This window comes from Schistocerca serialis, chromosome 9, assembly GCF_023864345.2.
Source record: "Schistocerca serialis cubense isolate TAMUIC-IGC-003099 chromosome 9, iqSchSeri2.2, whole genome shotgun sequence".
Lineage (NCBI taxonomy): Eukaryota > Metazoa > Arthropoda > Insecta > Orthoptera > Acrididae > Schistocerca > Schistocerca serialis.
This window is the reverse complement of record NC_064646.1, coordinates 261221753-261238475: the sequence shown is the minus strand read 5'-3', so window position 1 is coordinate 261238475 and position 16723 is coordinate 261221753. Positions and strand designations below refer to the sequence as shown.

At 41.5% G+C, this 16723-nt stretch overlaps 1 protein-coding gene across 2 annotated transcripts in view; it reads left to right on the top strand.

The window, feature by feature from the left end:
• LOC126418451 (pre-mRNA-splicing factor ISY1 homolog) overlaps positions 1–16723 on the top strand; it is a 70350-nt gene that overhangs the window by 40934 nt on the left and 12693 nt on the right. For both annotated transcript variants that reach the window (XR_007575848.1, XM_050085215.1), the window contains exon 5: positions 13330–13479. Coding sequence is in view for 1 of the 2 variants with exons in the window: in XM_050085215.1 (XP_049941172.1) it covers positions 13330–13479 (150 nt within the window). In the remaining variant the exon portion in view is untranslated. The remainder of the gene's footprint in view (positions 1–13329; positions 13480–16723) is intronic.

Here is a 16723-nt window from a genome sequence, read left to right as displayed (position 1 = left end):
GCATGTCTGGAAGCTAAGGAGGATAGACAAGAGGTGGGGGGATGATCAGTGATCATTGAGCAGACTGGTGCACTCTTTTGAGGCTATAGGTAATCCCATGCAGGCATAACAGAAGAGAAGATGGGACAGCTTCATCAAGGGGTGCTGGGAATGCTGTTCCAGCAATTGAAGTTTGTATTGTAATGATGACATTCAGGAACATGTAGATACAAAGAGGATTTTGCAGGATTAGTAGTGGCTGTCAAGTATGGTTTAAGCTTGGATTGTATGATTATGAAGGATTAGGTTGGTTAGGGTGAGGGACTGTTTGTTGGAATACGAAAATGTGAAGGTTCTTGCTGTAGGAAGGTGGCAGACCTGATGGCAGTTTTAATGTAAAGCACTTTATATGGGATACCTTGAGCCAGACAAGATTTTAGAAAGAGGATGTGTGATTAGAGTTTTGCTATGGCAAAGGAAAGTTTTCTGAATTGGTAAAGGTAGAATGAGCAGAGATTCATGGTTGGATGTCGGGGGACAAAAGGAGTGACTGAAAAAATTGTTAAAAACGTTCGAAGAAGGTGTTAAATAGAAATAAATAGTAGCTGCCAAACAGAGAGCTATGTAGGAAGTTAAAAGAAAGGTCTGAAAAGTTTTAAAAAGCAGGAAGTAGTAGGTGCACTCATAAATAAATATGTTCTATTGCAAATTGACAGGTGCAACAATAAGCAACACATGTGATCATGCAATTAGCTCGTAAGTAAACACATACAGTCAGCTAACAGTCAAATTGGGCAGCAAGAGCCAGTAAACTCTCAAAATGTTATCAGTAAATTGCGAAGTATTCATAACAAAGTTCCTGAATTTATTGCCCTGCAGGAAATTTCTCATGCTAAAAGTATTCAAGGGACCTAGAACTGGTTGAAGTGCACAGTAGAGAGCTCTGAGACATTTAGCGATTCATGGAACGTGTATCTACGCGACAGATTAGACACCTTATAAGGGCGAGTGTGTGTTGTAGTTGACAAAAATATTGTCTCTATTCAGGTCAAATTTGAGTGTAACATTGAAGTTATTTGGTCGCTTATAACAGGCCTGCATCAAATCAAGTTAATTGTTGGATGTTTTTACCAGCCACCCAGTTCCAGTGACTGTTTGAGGGTCATTCAAGAAATGTCTTTGGTCAGTAACATGGAGATAACCAGAGCATGCTATATTAATTGGAAGCAATTTCCACCTTACGTAGTACAGACTGGGTTGTCTATGGATTCATTGCAGTGGGTACAGAGAGACAGACAGACAGTCTTGTGAAGTACTTTTGAACATGTTTTCTGAAAATTGTCTTGGGCAGCTAGTTAAGACAGCCCACACACAACAGCTAGTTAGACAGCCCAAACACAATGGAAATACACTGAGCTGACAGAAGCCATGGGATACCTCCTAATATTTTGTTTGACCTTTTGCACTAACTTTTACGTGGCATGGACTCAACAAGTTGTTGAAAGTTCCCTGCAGAAATATTGAGCCATGCTGCCTGTATAAGCTTGCAGACGTTTTGCTAGCGCAGGATTTTGTGTACGAACTGACCTCTTGATTATATTCCATAAATATTCAATGGGGTTCATGTCAGCAATCTGGATGGTCAAATCATTCATTCAAATTGCCCAGAATGTTCTTCAAACAAATTGTGAACAACAGTGACTGAATCATATGGTGCATTGTCATTCAAAAAGATTCTGTTATTGTTTGGGAACATGAAGTCCATGAATGGCTGCAAATGGTCTCAAAGAGCCAAACATAACTATTTCCAGTGAATGATCAGTTCCATTGGACCAGAGGACCCAGTTGATTTCGTGTGAAGCCAGCCCACGCCATTATGGAGCCACCACCAGGTTGCACAGTGCCTTGTTGACAACTTGGGTCCATGGATTCGTGGGGTCTGCTCCACACCCGAACCCTACTATCAGCTCTTACCAAGCAAAATTGGGACTCATCTGACCAGGCTACAGTTTTCCAGTCATCTAGGGTCCAACCAACATGGTCACGAGCCTAGGAGAGGCACTGCAGGCGATGCTGTGCTGTTAGCAAAGGCACTCACATCAGTCGTCTGCTGTCACAGACCATTAATCTCAACTTTCGCTGGATTGTCCTTACAGATAAGTTCGTCATACATCCCACATTGATTGCTGCTGTTATTTCATGCAGTGTTGCTTGTATGTTAGCACCAACAACTATGCCCAAACAACACTGCTCTCGGTCGTTAAGTGAAGGCCATCAGCCGCATTGTCCTTGGTGAGAGGTAATGCCTGAAATTTGGTATTCTTGGCACACTCCTAACTCTAGGGATCTAGAGATATTGAATTCCATGACGATTTCTGAAATGGAATGCCCCATGCATGTAGCTCCAACTACCACTCCGCATTCAGAGTCCACTCCGCATTCAGAGTCTCGTAATTCCCTTCATGCGGTCATAATCAAGCTGGAAATTTTTCACATGAATCGCCCGAATACCAGTGACAACTTCAGCAATGCACTTCCCTTTTATACCTTGTGTACGGGATACTACCGCAAACTGTGTATATGTGTATTGCTATGCTGTGACTTTTGTCACTTCATTATATTTTAGATATTTTAGCTACAGACATGACCTGACCGATGGCTTCAGTTTTGTGACAGGGATTAGTAATCATGATGTCATCATAGCACCTATATGGTTAGTAAAGTTAATAAATCAGTCAAGAAGGCCAGGAAAGTATTTGCTAGAAAGAGCAAATAAGCAGTTCTTAGCATCATGCTTAAGAGGATGAATTGACATCATTGAGTACCAGTATGACAGACAGAAAGGAATTATGGACAGAGTTTAAGCAGATAGTAAATTTTGGCTGACTAAGTGGATTAAGGGCAGGAAAAAAAAAATACCTTGGTTTAACAACAAAATTCAGAAAATACTGAGGAAGCAAACACTGTTGTACTCTCATTTCAAACCAGGCCCACAAATGATGACAGGCAAGTGTCAGTTGAAATTCATGCAGCTGTAAAAAGACCCATGTGCATAGCATACAACCACCACTGTCATACCTTAGCAAAAGATCTTGCCAAGTAGTCGAGAAAATTGTGGTCCTATGTAAAATTGCTAAGTGGGTCTAAGGCTTCTATCCAGTCTGGTGTGGCGGCAGAGGATAGAAAAAGAAAAGGTGAAGTTTTAAATTTTGCATTTAAGGAATCGTACAAACATACTGTCGTTTGACCATTGCATAGACACCTGTATGGAGGACATAGTAATAAACCATCCCTGGCATGGAGAAACAACTGAAAGAGTTGAAAGAAAATAAGTCACCCGGTTTCTGACAGATAGAATTCCAATTCAGTTTTACAAGGTGTGCCCTACAGCATTAGCCCCTTACTTAGCTTGCATTTATCACCAATCTTTCACCCAGCACAAAGTCATGAGTGACTAGAAAACAGCACAGATGACTCCTGTATATAAGATTAATAGAAGAAGGGACCCACAAAATTACAGACCAATCTGCTTAATATTGGTCTGTGCAGAATTCTTGAACATAAGCTCAGTTCAAATATAATAAATTTCTTTGATGGAAAAGCATCACTCGTGCTAAACTCAGCTTGCCCTTTTCCCACATGATATCCTGCGAACAATGAATGAATTGCAACAGATAAATTCCATTATAGAGTTCCAAAATGCATTTGATGTGATGCCACAATACAGATTTTTAATGAAGGTAAGAGAATACAGAATAGGTTCTCATATATGTGAGTGGCTCGAGGATTTTTTAAGTGCAATCTGCAGCTGGTTGCTAATGATGCTGTGGTGTATGGGAAGGTGTTACAGTTGAATGACTGTAGTAGGATACAAGATGACTCAGACAAAAATCTAGGTCTTGTGATGAATGGCAGCTTTGTTATAAATGTAGAAAAATGTAAGTTAATGGCAGTGAATAGGGAAAACAAACCCATAATGTTTGAATACAGCATTAGTAGTGTGCTGCTTGACTGAGTCATGTCAATTAAATATCTAGGCATTACAGAGCAAAGCAATATGAAATGGAATGAGCGTGTAAGAATTGTACTAGGGAAGGCAAGTGGTCAACTTCTACATTTACATCTACATGGTTACTCTGCAATTCACACTCAAGAGCCTGGCAGAGGGTTCATCTACTATTCCACTCTCGGGTGGTGCATGGGAAAAAGGAACACCTAAATCTTTCCATTCAAGCTCTGATTTCTCTTATTTTATTATGATGATCATTTCTCCCTACGTAGGTGGGTGTCAACAAAATATTTACGCATTCGGAAGAGAAAGTTGGTGATTGAAATTTTGTAAATAGACCTCGCTGCAAAGAAAACCGCCTTTGTTTCAGTGACTGTCACCCCAACTGGCGGTATCATCTCAGTGACACTCTCACCCCTATTGTGTGATAACACGAAACGAGCTGCCCTTTTTTGCACTTTTTTCATGTCCTCCGTAAATCCTATCTGGTAAGGACCCATGCTGCACAGAAATATTCCAGCAGAGGATGCACAAGTGTAATGTAGGCTGTCTCTTTAGTGGGTAATTCGCATCTTCTAAGTGTTTCGCCTTCCCCACAATATTATCTACGTGGTCTTTCCAATTTAAGTTGCTCCTAATTGTAATTCCTAGGTTTATTGAGACAATATTGGGAAAGTTTGGTTCATTTGTAAAGGGGACTGTGTATAAGACACTAGTGTGACTGATTGTTGAGTATTGCTCGAGTGTTTGGCATTCTCTCTAGGGTTGATTGAAGGGAGGCACCAAATCAACCCAGAGACATGGTACTAGACTTGTTACCAGTAAGTTCAATCAACACACAAGTTTTACAGAGATGTTTTGGGACCTCAAATCGGCAGTCGTGGAGGGAAGGCAACATTCTGTTTGAGGAACACTATTGTGAAAATTTAGAGAATCAGCATTTGAAGCTCACTGCAGAACAATTCTACTACCGCCATCATATGTTTTGCATAAGGACCTTGGAGATTAGGGCTTCAACAGAGGCATGTAGATAGTCATTTTTCTGTCGCCTTATTTGCAAGTGGACCAGGTAAGAAAATGTCTAGTAGTGGTACAGGCTGCCCTGTACCACACGTTATACAGTGGCGCAGAGAGTGTGTATGTAGATGCAGATGTTCAAAAAGTGGCTGTCACCGCATGAGCAGGGAGTTGTAATGTGACATTCATTAGCACAATGGCCCATTACAACAATGAGGATTCAGATTGTACGACTAGGGTGGCTGGTGTATGTTTTGAAGGCAGGTACTGTAGAGTAGAAGAAAGTATAGACATATTAAGGAATAAAGAATGCACGATGAGTTGTGGGTAAGTGACAAAAGACAATAGCAAAGGTAAAAGGGTATGAGAAGGAAGAGAGTGAAATCAGCTATGTATAAAAGTAATGAAAATTCCTTGAGGAAAAGCAACCACTAATCTGATATGTGCAGCATAGGAACACACAACAATTTCCTTTACTTGGAATAAGTAACTGTGTCAGCAAATTGATTGATCTGATTTATTCATTCATCTGTGGATTGTCACAATGATATAGGAATTGTCATCATAGTACAGTGATAATAAATATCTCACAGTATACATGCACATAGAATATCTGAAATTATTTAGGAAAACTGTGTAAAGTCTAAATCGTCTTGGCTGAACAGAGCCAACTACACTCCTGGAAATTGAAATAAGAACACCGTGAATTCATTGTCCCAGGAAGGGGAAACTTTATTGACACATTCCTGGGGTTAGATACATCACATGATCACACTGACAGAACCACAGGCACATAGACACAGGCAACAGAGCATGCACAATGTCGGCACTAGTACAGTGTATATCCACCTTTCGCAGCAATGCAGGCTGCTATTCTCCCATGGAGACGATCGTAGAGATGCTGGATGTAGTCCTGTGGAACGGCTTGCCATGCCATTTCCACCTGGCGCCTCAGTTGGACCAGCGTTCGTGCTGGACGTGCAGACCGCGTGAGACGACGCTTCATCCAGTCCCAAACATGCTCAATGGGGGACAGATCCGGAGATCTTGCTGGCCAGGGTAGTTGACTTACACCTTCTAGAGCACGTTGGGTGGCACGGGATACATGCGGACATGCATTGTCCTGTTGGAACAGCAAGTTCCCTTGCTGGTCTAGGAATGGTAGAACGATGGGTTCGATGACGGTTTGGATGTATCGTGCACTATTCAGTGTCCCCTCGACGATCACCAGTGGTGTACGGCCAGTGTAGGAGATCGCTCCCCACACCATGATGCCGGGTGTTGGCCCTGTGTGCCTCGGTCGTATGCAGTCCTGATTGTGGCACTCACCTGCACGGCGCCAAACACGCATACGACCATCATTGGCACCAAGGCAGAAGGGACTCTCATCGCTGAAGACGACACGTCTCCATTCGTCCCTCCATTCACGCCTGTCGCGACACCACTGGAGGCGGGCTGCACGATGTTGGGGCGTGAGCGGAAGACGGCCTAACGGTGTGCGGGACCGTAGCCCAGCTTCATGGAGACGGTTGCGAATGGTCCTCGCCGATACCCCAGGAGCAACAGTGTCCCTAATTTGCTGGGAAGTGGCGGTGCGGTCCCCTACGGCACTGCGTAGGATCCTACGGTCTTGGCGTGCATCCGTGCGTCGCTGCGGTCCGGTCCCAGGTCGACAGGCACGTGCACCTTCCGCCGACCACTGGCGACAACATCGATGTACTGTGGAGACCTCACGCCCCACGTGTTGAGCAATTCGGCGGTACGTCCACCCGGCCTCCCGCATGCCCACTATACGCCCTCGCTCAAAGTCCGTCAACTGCACATACGGTTCACGTCCACGCTGTCCCGGCATGCTACCAGTGTTAAAGACTGCGATGGAGCTCCGTATGCCACGGCAAACTGGCTGACACTGACGGCGGCGGTGCACAAATGCTGCGCAGCTAGCGCCATTCGACGGCCAACACCGCGGTTCCTGGTGTGTCCGCTGTGCCGTGCGTGTGATCATTGCTTGTACAGCCCTCTCGCAGTGTCCGGAGCAAGTATGGTGGGTCTGAAACACCGGTGTCAATGTGTTCTTTTTTCCATTTCCAGGAGTGTATCTTCCTGAATATGAGGTCAGTGTCTTAGTAACTGCAATTCCTCATTCAGTTGGACCCTGTTGTACAACACAGCTGCTGTAGGAATATTTATCACTTCTGTTAAAACTACATTAAATATTTTTGCTTCTCATGATTTGTACTGGATTTTCAGGAGCATTTGACGTGGTGTCCCATTGCAGATTGTTAACCAAGGTACAGTCATATGAGTAGGCTCCCAGTTATGTCAGTGGCTCAAAGACATCTAAATTAATTGAAGCCAATACATTGTCCTCGATGGTAAGTGTTCACCAGAGACAAGGATATTGTAAGGAGTGCCCCAGGAAGGTGGGGTAGCACCACAGACAGGGTTGCGGCCGTTTACGGATGATGATGTGGTGTGTGGGAAGGTGTCCTCATTGAGTGACTGTAGGAGGGTAAAAGATGAGGTGGTCAAAATTTCAAGTTGTATGATGAATGGCAGCTCCTCTAAATGTGGAAAAATGTAAGTTAAAACAAATGGGTAGGAAAAACAATCCAATAATGTTCAAATACAGCATCAGTAGTGTGCTTCCTGACAGTCACATCAGTTAATATCTAGGCATAACGTTGCAAAGCAATATGAAATTGAACAAGCTGATGAGGGTGGTAGCAGGGAAAGCACATGGTTGACTTCAGTTTATTGGGAGAATTTTAGTGAAGTGTGGCTCATCTGTGAGAGTGAGTGCATACAGAACACCAGTGCGACTCATTCTTGAGTACTGCTTGAAAGTTGGTATCCCCACCAGGTTGGATAAAAGGAGGCCCCCAAACAGGGTGGCAATTCATCTGGAAAACTTGAAATTCTCAAGGAATTACATTTTACATGGAGATCTCAGGGAGTTTCAGAACTCTTTGTTACCAGTAGGTTCAATCAACATATGAGTATTACACAGATGCTTTACGAGCTTAAACGGTAATCCCTGGAGGGAAGATGTTCTTTTTCATGAAACTCATTGAAAATTTGAAGTTGATTGCAGAATGATTCTATTACTGCCAATGTACATTTTATGTAAGGACCATGGCAGTAAGAAAACAGAAATTAGAACGTGTACTGAGACATGTAGATGGTTGTTTCTACCTTACTCTATTAGTGAGTAGAACAGGAAAGGAAATGTCAAGTAGTGTACAAGGTACACTCCGCCGTGCACAACACGGCATCGTGTGGACTACGTATATAGGTGTAGATGAGTTTCACAGCTTCAATCTTATTTTTTTCTAAATAGCGAACTGTCCCTGTGATGCAGGAATCGCATCTCTGTGAAGTTGTATTGAGATCTGTGCCAGTACTGCTATAACTGCGTGCTTTACCCCATTATATTCCTCTTGCAAAATATCCTGTGAAATTAACTGTTATTAATTGGACTGTCACTGCTTCCAATTTTTTTATAGCTAGCTATATTTTGTAGTGCTGTGGTATATACCTAGAAGAAGGGATCGGTTGGTAGGACATGTTCTGAGGCATCTAGGGATCACCAATTTAGCATTGGAGGGCAGTGTGGAGGGTAAAAATTGTAGAGGGAGACCAAGAAATGGATACACTAAGCAGATTCAGAAGGATTGAGGTTGCAGTAGGTACTGGGAGATGAAGAAGCTTGCACAGGATAGAGTAGCATGGAGAGCTGCATCAAGCCAGTCTCCGGACTGAAGTCCACAACAGCAACAACATGGTATTTGACTATTATGTTTCCCTTGGCCTTTGTTGTTTCAGTATATGTTGTTTCACCATGGAAATACTTCTAAACTACTATTTCAATAGGAATAAATCATCCATTTGATATCCACCCTTGGACAGTGGTCTCCTCAAGACTTTCCCAAATATTACTGACTGAAGCTATGAGCCACACTGTCCCATCATATTTTGTAATGTCATCAACCCATCTTACATTAGATCACTATCTTGGTATTTTCTTATCTCTTGAAGGGGAATAAAGAACATCATTCAGCCATCTGTTATCCATTCATCTGGTAGCTACATGTCCCATATACCTCCATTCCATTTTTAGACGAGGTGCTATCCGAAATTTTCTGGACTGCTGCTGCCATCTATTGAAAACCTTACCTTTGGACTAATGGCCACCATCACCCTCGAAGTATTTCCCAACTTGAGTTTCAGTTTTGGGAATAGTGCGAAGTCGCAAGGTGACAGATCTGGCGAGTACGGTGGGTGGGGTACAACCGCCATGTTGTTTTTTGCCAGGTCCTGGTGTGCAAGGACTTGAGACGGCATATTGTCATGATGCAGCAGCCAGTTCCCTTGACGCCAAATTCGCGCCGTCGTTGCCGCACATTTTCACGGAGCCATCGCAAAAGGTCATAGTAGTACATGGAATTCACTGTTTGGTTGGGTGGGACGAATTCTTTGTGCACAATTCCCTTGGTATCAAAGAAAACGATAATCATAGGACGATTGTTGCTTTGTCTCTGGGTCATAACCGTAAATCTAGCTCACATCGTCGGTGATAACCCGTAACAAGAAGGTATGACCATCAGATGTGGTCAGATGAAGGTCCGTGCACACTCCAACACGCTGTGCCTTCTGATCGCCAGTCAAGATCCTTGGCACAAATTTTGTGGCGACACGATGCATGCCCAATTCATCAGTCAGCATTCGTTGACATGTCCCATAACCAATACCCACCTTATCCGCAAGGTCTTGAATGATGAGACATCGATCCGCATGAACCAGTTATTGAAGTTTGGCAAAAATGTCTGGCGTTGGGCGGCTAACGGGCCTTCCAGTGTGAGTATCATCTTCGATGTCTGTACGGCTGGCCCTGAACTGAGCACACCACTCAAACACATGTGTATGACTCATGCTCTGTCCCCCAAACACTCGTTGAATCATTGCAAGTTTCTCTGTAGCACTTTTGACGAGAATCGCACAGAATTTGATACACACATGCTGCTCTGTTCACGGATCCATCGTAAAATCGCCACACACGAAACACAGAGTATTACAGAAATCACTGTGAACATGCAGCATGCCCTCCCAGCTGAATGCGACTCAGCACACTGACTCATCAGATATGCAACTCTTGCCACCTAGCAGTGCAAAGATCTACTACTCCTACTTTCCAGGTGGCAGCACCAGTCCCAAAAATTTTGGATTCCATATAATAAATATGTGTATCACTCTCATCTGTTCTCTTATCTGTTTTCCCTCTCTTTTTTAGTAATTACTAATGTTCATCTAGCTCGTTCAACCACTCTGCATAGAAGTTCTGCACTTAGGAATGCGACTAGTTGACAACAGCGATCATCATCTTCAAACTATTGTTCACCAAGCCATTGTTTCAAATGCAAGAAGAGATAATAGTTGCTGGATATATGGTCTGGAGAGTAGGATTGCCAGTCAGAATTTCCCAGCAGAAATGGTGACTGTTATCCTTGGTACAGGTAATAGTGTGAGGACATGCATTGTGATGGGGTGGACTATCCTGGGTGGTTTTCGACAGTCAATGTTTGACAATAATTGTTGACTCGTGTTCCATAAAATCAAACAAAAGCGTGTGTATTTTGTCCTAGAAAATAGTAGCTATCTTTTTTTGTTTTTTACTTGAATAAAAAGCTTACTTGAATAGGATATCCATGGCTTGCCACTGTAATCTTCTTTCTACAATTCTCTTTTAATTCTAAGTTGGAAATTAATGGAGGCTGCAGCACTGATGTACATATTACATCAGAAAACTAGTAGGCCTTATTTCTCAAGGGCTGGTAGTATATATTTTGATGAAAATGATCCAAAATCTTTATCGAAATCTGTGAATCTTTGGCAAAGTGGTATCTCATACTTAGTGACATGTTCTGTAATTTTTTGCACAGCTCGCAAATGGTCCAGTGTGCTGTATCCACTTCTAAAGCCAGCTTGTTTCAGTGTCTGTTTTTCCAGTGTCATTGTTATTCATCATTTTAGTTTATTTTTATACAGTACAGAGATGAAGCTGAATGTTTGTAGCTTTTATGTTTAAGCTGTTATCTGATATTACATGTGGAATATTATTGCTTCTGAGACTCATCTCATTTACTTGTCCAAACATTTATAAAAATCTTAAAATGATTGTACAGTTCATCAAAATATCCATCTTAACTGACAAAATATTGTTTTGTCTACCCACCATAAATTTCAGTTTTGTTTTTGTTTTCATCTCCTTATTGTTTGCAGTTGTTTCTTTTATCATATATGCTCTATCATAACTATAACACTAGAAGGAGAAATTATTTACTCTACCCACCACTCAGCCTTTCTGTGGTGCAGAAAGGAATGAGAGATGGAATGAGACATTCAGCCATGAAAATCTTTACCACATGCCGAGTTCTAAAAAATGGATAATAAAACTAACTTCAAACGGAAATTAAAATTATATCTCCTTAACAACTCCTCTGAGGAAAAAAGAAAACATGACAAACTGTAAAAGAAAACGGACACTGTAAAAACATAGTACATCAGGAAAACCACACCATTGGGTAAAGAGCCATAAAATAAAATAAAAACACTGATGCTGCAACTGCGGTGAAACATGTTTGGGCTAAAAAACAAAATTGTGTTTTGTTAAAGGTGGACCCCATCCAAAAACATATGTAAAGAATGTCATGTTTCTTGCAGTTTGTTTGGTGGACTTACCCCATCCCTTTCTTCCATTGAATAAGACACAGTAAGGATTTATTATACCATTTATATTTTAAAAAGCTGGGGTACCATTTAAACATAATATTTTATATAGCATAATTAGTAAAATAAATGTGTTCTAGTAAAAGTGACATATTTTCTTCAAGTTGTTTGGTGGACCTAGCACCTTTTTCCAATGAATAAGACAAATAATAATGTATTACACTATTTGTGTACTAAACAACATTTGGGCACTTTCAGAATGTAAGTTTATATGATACAGTATATTTAAATACCATAGTTACAATATACACTGCAATATTTTACCCAGTGTACTCCGAGGTTCTTGTTCATTCCAAAACAGCAACATAAAAATCAGACACTTAATGGGGAATATATTTCATTACTTACCTGACATCTTCAAGCTTCTTTGCATTAATCAGTACACATCCTTGTGGATACCTTGGTGGCATAGATAGTAGAGTATTTTGGACTGCTGGCAAATGTAGTGCAGACGCATGTTTACACAGTCCATCAATGAATTCTCTTGTTACGACTGTTCCTGGTTTACTGAGTTTTACCAATGGATGAAAATGAGGCAATGTTGAAGCTGATATTTCTGTTCTGTTCCTTGTTACGCTTCTAGAAACACTATCGAAAGACAGGTGATATTCTGGTACAAGTGTATTATTTTATGAAGGTGGCAGTTCCATATTCTGTAAAGGACATGTAACCTTTTTCAAACTACGCAGGACAAATACCTCTCGTATAAGTACTGGATCTGCCTCGTTTTTCTACAGAATGATACATCTTGTGTTGCAGAGTGCCATACTACCAGCAACTCGATTTCAGAAAAACTTTTAGTGAACTCCTTTTTCCAATTCCTGATTTGGTTGTAAAACTGTCTCATTTGATATCTAGTGAGATGTCAAAATTATGATCCACAGAACATCCAGATAATTAACTAAATTATTTAAGTCTCTGTTGGTCCATTGTGGCTGGTCAGATATTTACAAAGAAAAATTGCCGAAACAGCCATATGATTTAGAAGTTATTTTATTTAGACAAGCACTTTCAGCATCTCAGTAATGCATTATTGAAGATGGCATTACAGAGATGGCGGGACTAGTTGTCCAAATAAAATAACTTCTCAAAACGTACAACTGTTTTGGTGATTTTCTATGGTAAAAAGTTATCTAAGTGTTATTTTATTTAGTTCTGCATATTCTTTTTATTATTTAAAACTGTCATTTTGTCCTCAATTTATATTATGTTCCTTTTGAGAATTTCTTTTCTTTTTCTTTGCTTTGCAGTACCTTTCACTGTTCAGGGTACTTTGAAAAGTACATGGTTAATTTCCTCCTAATCTTTCCTCATTCTAAACTTCTGATCCATTTACAATGACCTTTTCATCAACAGAGCTTTAAGCCCTATTCTTTATTTTGTTGTTAGTCTAAAAACTTTTTGAGTATATTACAAAGTATACAATTTTTAATGGGGACAGGAGGTCTGTCACTGCATTAAATTTCTTTTTGACTCAATTTTATGTGCTGACCTTCAGCATTCACACAGTCTGCATAATAATGTTTGTGTGCCCTTAGGTGTTCGAGAATTATTTGAACAGGAACCTCCACCTCCTCCTCGAAAGACAAGAGCAGAATTAATGAAAGATATTGATGCTGATTACTACGGTTACCGTGATGATGATGATGGAATACTTGTGCCACTGGAACAAGAAGAAGAACGCAAGGGTGAGATTTCTTGTAAAAATGAAGCTTTTGTTTTCCTGCTAGTAGTGTGAGAGAAAGAGTTTCTGCCATCTTGATGGCATTCAGCAACAATTCATTGATATAACAATATAATCAGGTATTCCACATATGTGCTGAATGACTATTGAAATTTACCTGCTCTAGAAGATGAACAAATCCCTAGTTGACCACCCATATAAAGTTTTACTGTGTCACTAAATCACTTACAGGCAAGTGCCAGAACATTATTTGAACAAGGTCATGGGCAATACTCCCTTCCCTCCTTGGCTAGTGTAGCCTAGTGCCCATCTACACTAATTTTGACATAAGAGTGATGTTAAATCCTAACCTCCCTTCTTTCCTTTCCTGTCACTGAAGAACTTGAGGTACAATTATTCATATTAATGACTTTATCAGATGGTAACTGTGTTTTAAATTTTGTGTCAGCAGTGACTGTGAAATATACTGTTTGAATTAACAGTGCTAAATAAATAAAATTCCATGTTGAAATAAAATTACCTTCTATAGAATGCACAATGTAGCCATCACGGTGGAGTTCTAAGAGTCTGTCTCACCATTCATCTAATTTGTATTCTTTCCATGCTGTTGCGCCATTGGTTCACAATTTACTGAAAACTGCCAGTCCAACTCATCACCTTCCACAGTTTTTCATTTGAACTAATTAAAGTATTGGTGCATCTTTCATATTCATTTGTCTGTTTCTACGCACCATTCCACGCTATTCTCATTTCTGTCATTAATGCACCCCAGTTGTGCCACAGTGATTGCTGCAGTCCCTCCGGAGTTGTACAATTTTTCAACTTCTTTGTGTTGCTCCTGCTTATAAGATGGAGAAGAAAAGCAGATTGTCATCTGTTTCAGAAATACTGTCATCAGTCTCAAAACCAACATCATCAATTTCGGATCCAGATTTTTCAAGCAGCAACAAAATTTTCTCAGTAGTCAACCATCTCCCATTTTATGATAAACTTTTGCGATCCAGAAGCACACCGGAACAGCAAATGTGTGGGAACTGATCATACCTGTAATATGTTTTCAAGTCACATAGCACTTTGTGGAAGCAGGAAGATCAATGGCAGCAGTTCTCGGAAGTAGTAAAACAGCAATATAATGCACAAGCAGACAAATGTCTGCTTGTGTCTGTGTATGTGCGGATGGATATGTGTGTGTGTGTGCGAGTGTATACCCGTCCTTTTTTCCCACTAAGGTAAGTCTTTCCGCTCCCGGGATTGGAATGACTCCTTACCCTCTCCCTTAAAACCCACATCCTTTCGTCTTTCCCTCTCCTTCCCTCTTTCCTGACGAAGCAACCGTTGGTTGCGAAAGCTAGAATTTTGTGTGTATGTTTGTGTTTGTTTGTGTGTGTATCGACCTGCCAGCGCTTTTGTGTGGTAAGTCTCATCATCTTTGTATATATATGCGCTGGCAGGTCGATAGACACACAAACAAACACAAACATACACACAAAATTCAAGCTTTCGCAACAAATGGTTGCTTCATCAGGAAAGAGGGAAGGAGAGGGAAAGACGAAAGGATGTGGGTTTTAAGGGAGAGGGTTTACAAATGTCTGCTTGTGTCTGTGTATGTGCGGATGGATGTGTGTGTGTGTGTGTGTGTGTGTGTGTGTGTGTGTGTGCGTGTGCGCGCGCGCTTGCGCGAGCGTATACCTGTCCTTTTTTCCCCCTAAGGTAAGTCTTTCCGCTCCCAACAGCCAGTGTGGATGTGGGAGAGGAAAGATTAAGGACTTTTATTAAGGATAGGAGTTGACGGGTGTGTTCATTGGCTGAGTTGATGTGTAGGTGAAGGATTAGGTGGGTGAGGGCAATGGATTGTTCAGTTTGGAACTGGTATAGGGACTGATGGAAAGAAGGGTTGCAGCCAGAGATGGGAACTTTAAGTGTGAGGCCTTTGGGGGTAATGCCAGACAGGCAGACAGTGTTTGTTGGTAATGAGGATCACCCTGTGGCTAAACATGCCTTGGTGCACGGCCAGCACATCTTGGCACAGTGTTACACCGTCCGGGTTATCTGGATACTTCCCACCAACACCAACCTATCCGAACTCCGGAGATGGGAACTTGCTCTTCAATATATCCTCTCTTCCCGTTACCCACCAGGCCTCAATCTCCGCTAATTTCAAGTTGCCGCCACTCATACCTCACCTGTCATTCAACATCATCTTTGCCTCTGCACTTCCGCCTCAACTGACATCTCTCCCCAAACTCTTTGTCTTTAAATATGTCTGCTTGTGTCTGTATATGTGTGGATGGATGTGTGTGTGTGTGCGAGTGTATACCCGTCCTTTTTTCCCCCTAAGGTGGGTCTTTCCGCTCCCGGGATTGGAGTGGCTCCTTGCCCTCTCCCTTGGAGCCCGCATCCTTTCGTCCTTCCCTCTCCTTCCCTCTTTCCTGGTGGGGCGGCGGTTTGTTGCGAGGGCTTGAATTTTGTGTGTGTGTCTGTTTGTGTTTCTATCGACCTGCCAGCGCTTTCGTATGGTGGGTCACATCATCTTTGTTTTTGAATATATTTTTCCCGCGTGGAATGTTTCCCTCTATATATATATAGGAAACATTTCACGTGGGAAAAATATATCTAAAAACAAAGATGATGTAACTTACCAAACGAAAGCATTGGTATGTTGATAGACACACAAATAAACACAAACACACACACAAAATTCAAGCTTTCGCAACCCACGGTTGCTTCATCAGGAAAGAGGGAAGGAGAGGGAAAGACAAAAGGATGTGGGTTTTAAGGGAGAGGGTAAGGAGTCATTCCAATCCCAGGAGCGGAAAGACTTACCTTAGGGGGAAAAAAGGACAGGTATACACTCGCGCACACACACACATATCCATCCGCACATACACAGACACAAGCAGACATTTGTAAAGGCAAACACTCTTTGCAAAGAATATATTTCACTGTGCTATGGAACATCACCATAACTGCATCCCATGTCTTCCCAAAAAGGCTTTGAATCGATGATGTTTGAGAGAATGACTGCAAATGAAAATTGTTGTACCAGTCACTACACTCATTACACTCTATGTTCACACTCTTAGCACACAATTGCAACAATCTCATGTGCAATAGGTAATGATTTATGGCATCTCTCATGAAACTGCAACTTTTCAAGTCTCTTGGGAGCGATATGCTCTGCTGTAAATACCTAAATATATCTTTAGAAACTCTCATTCAGTGTTACTGCACAATGCTTTTGCAATCTG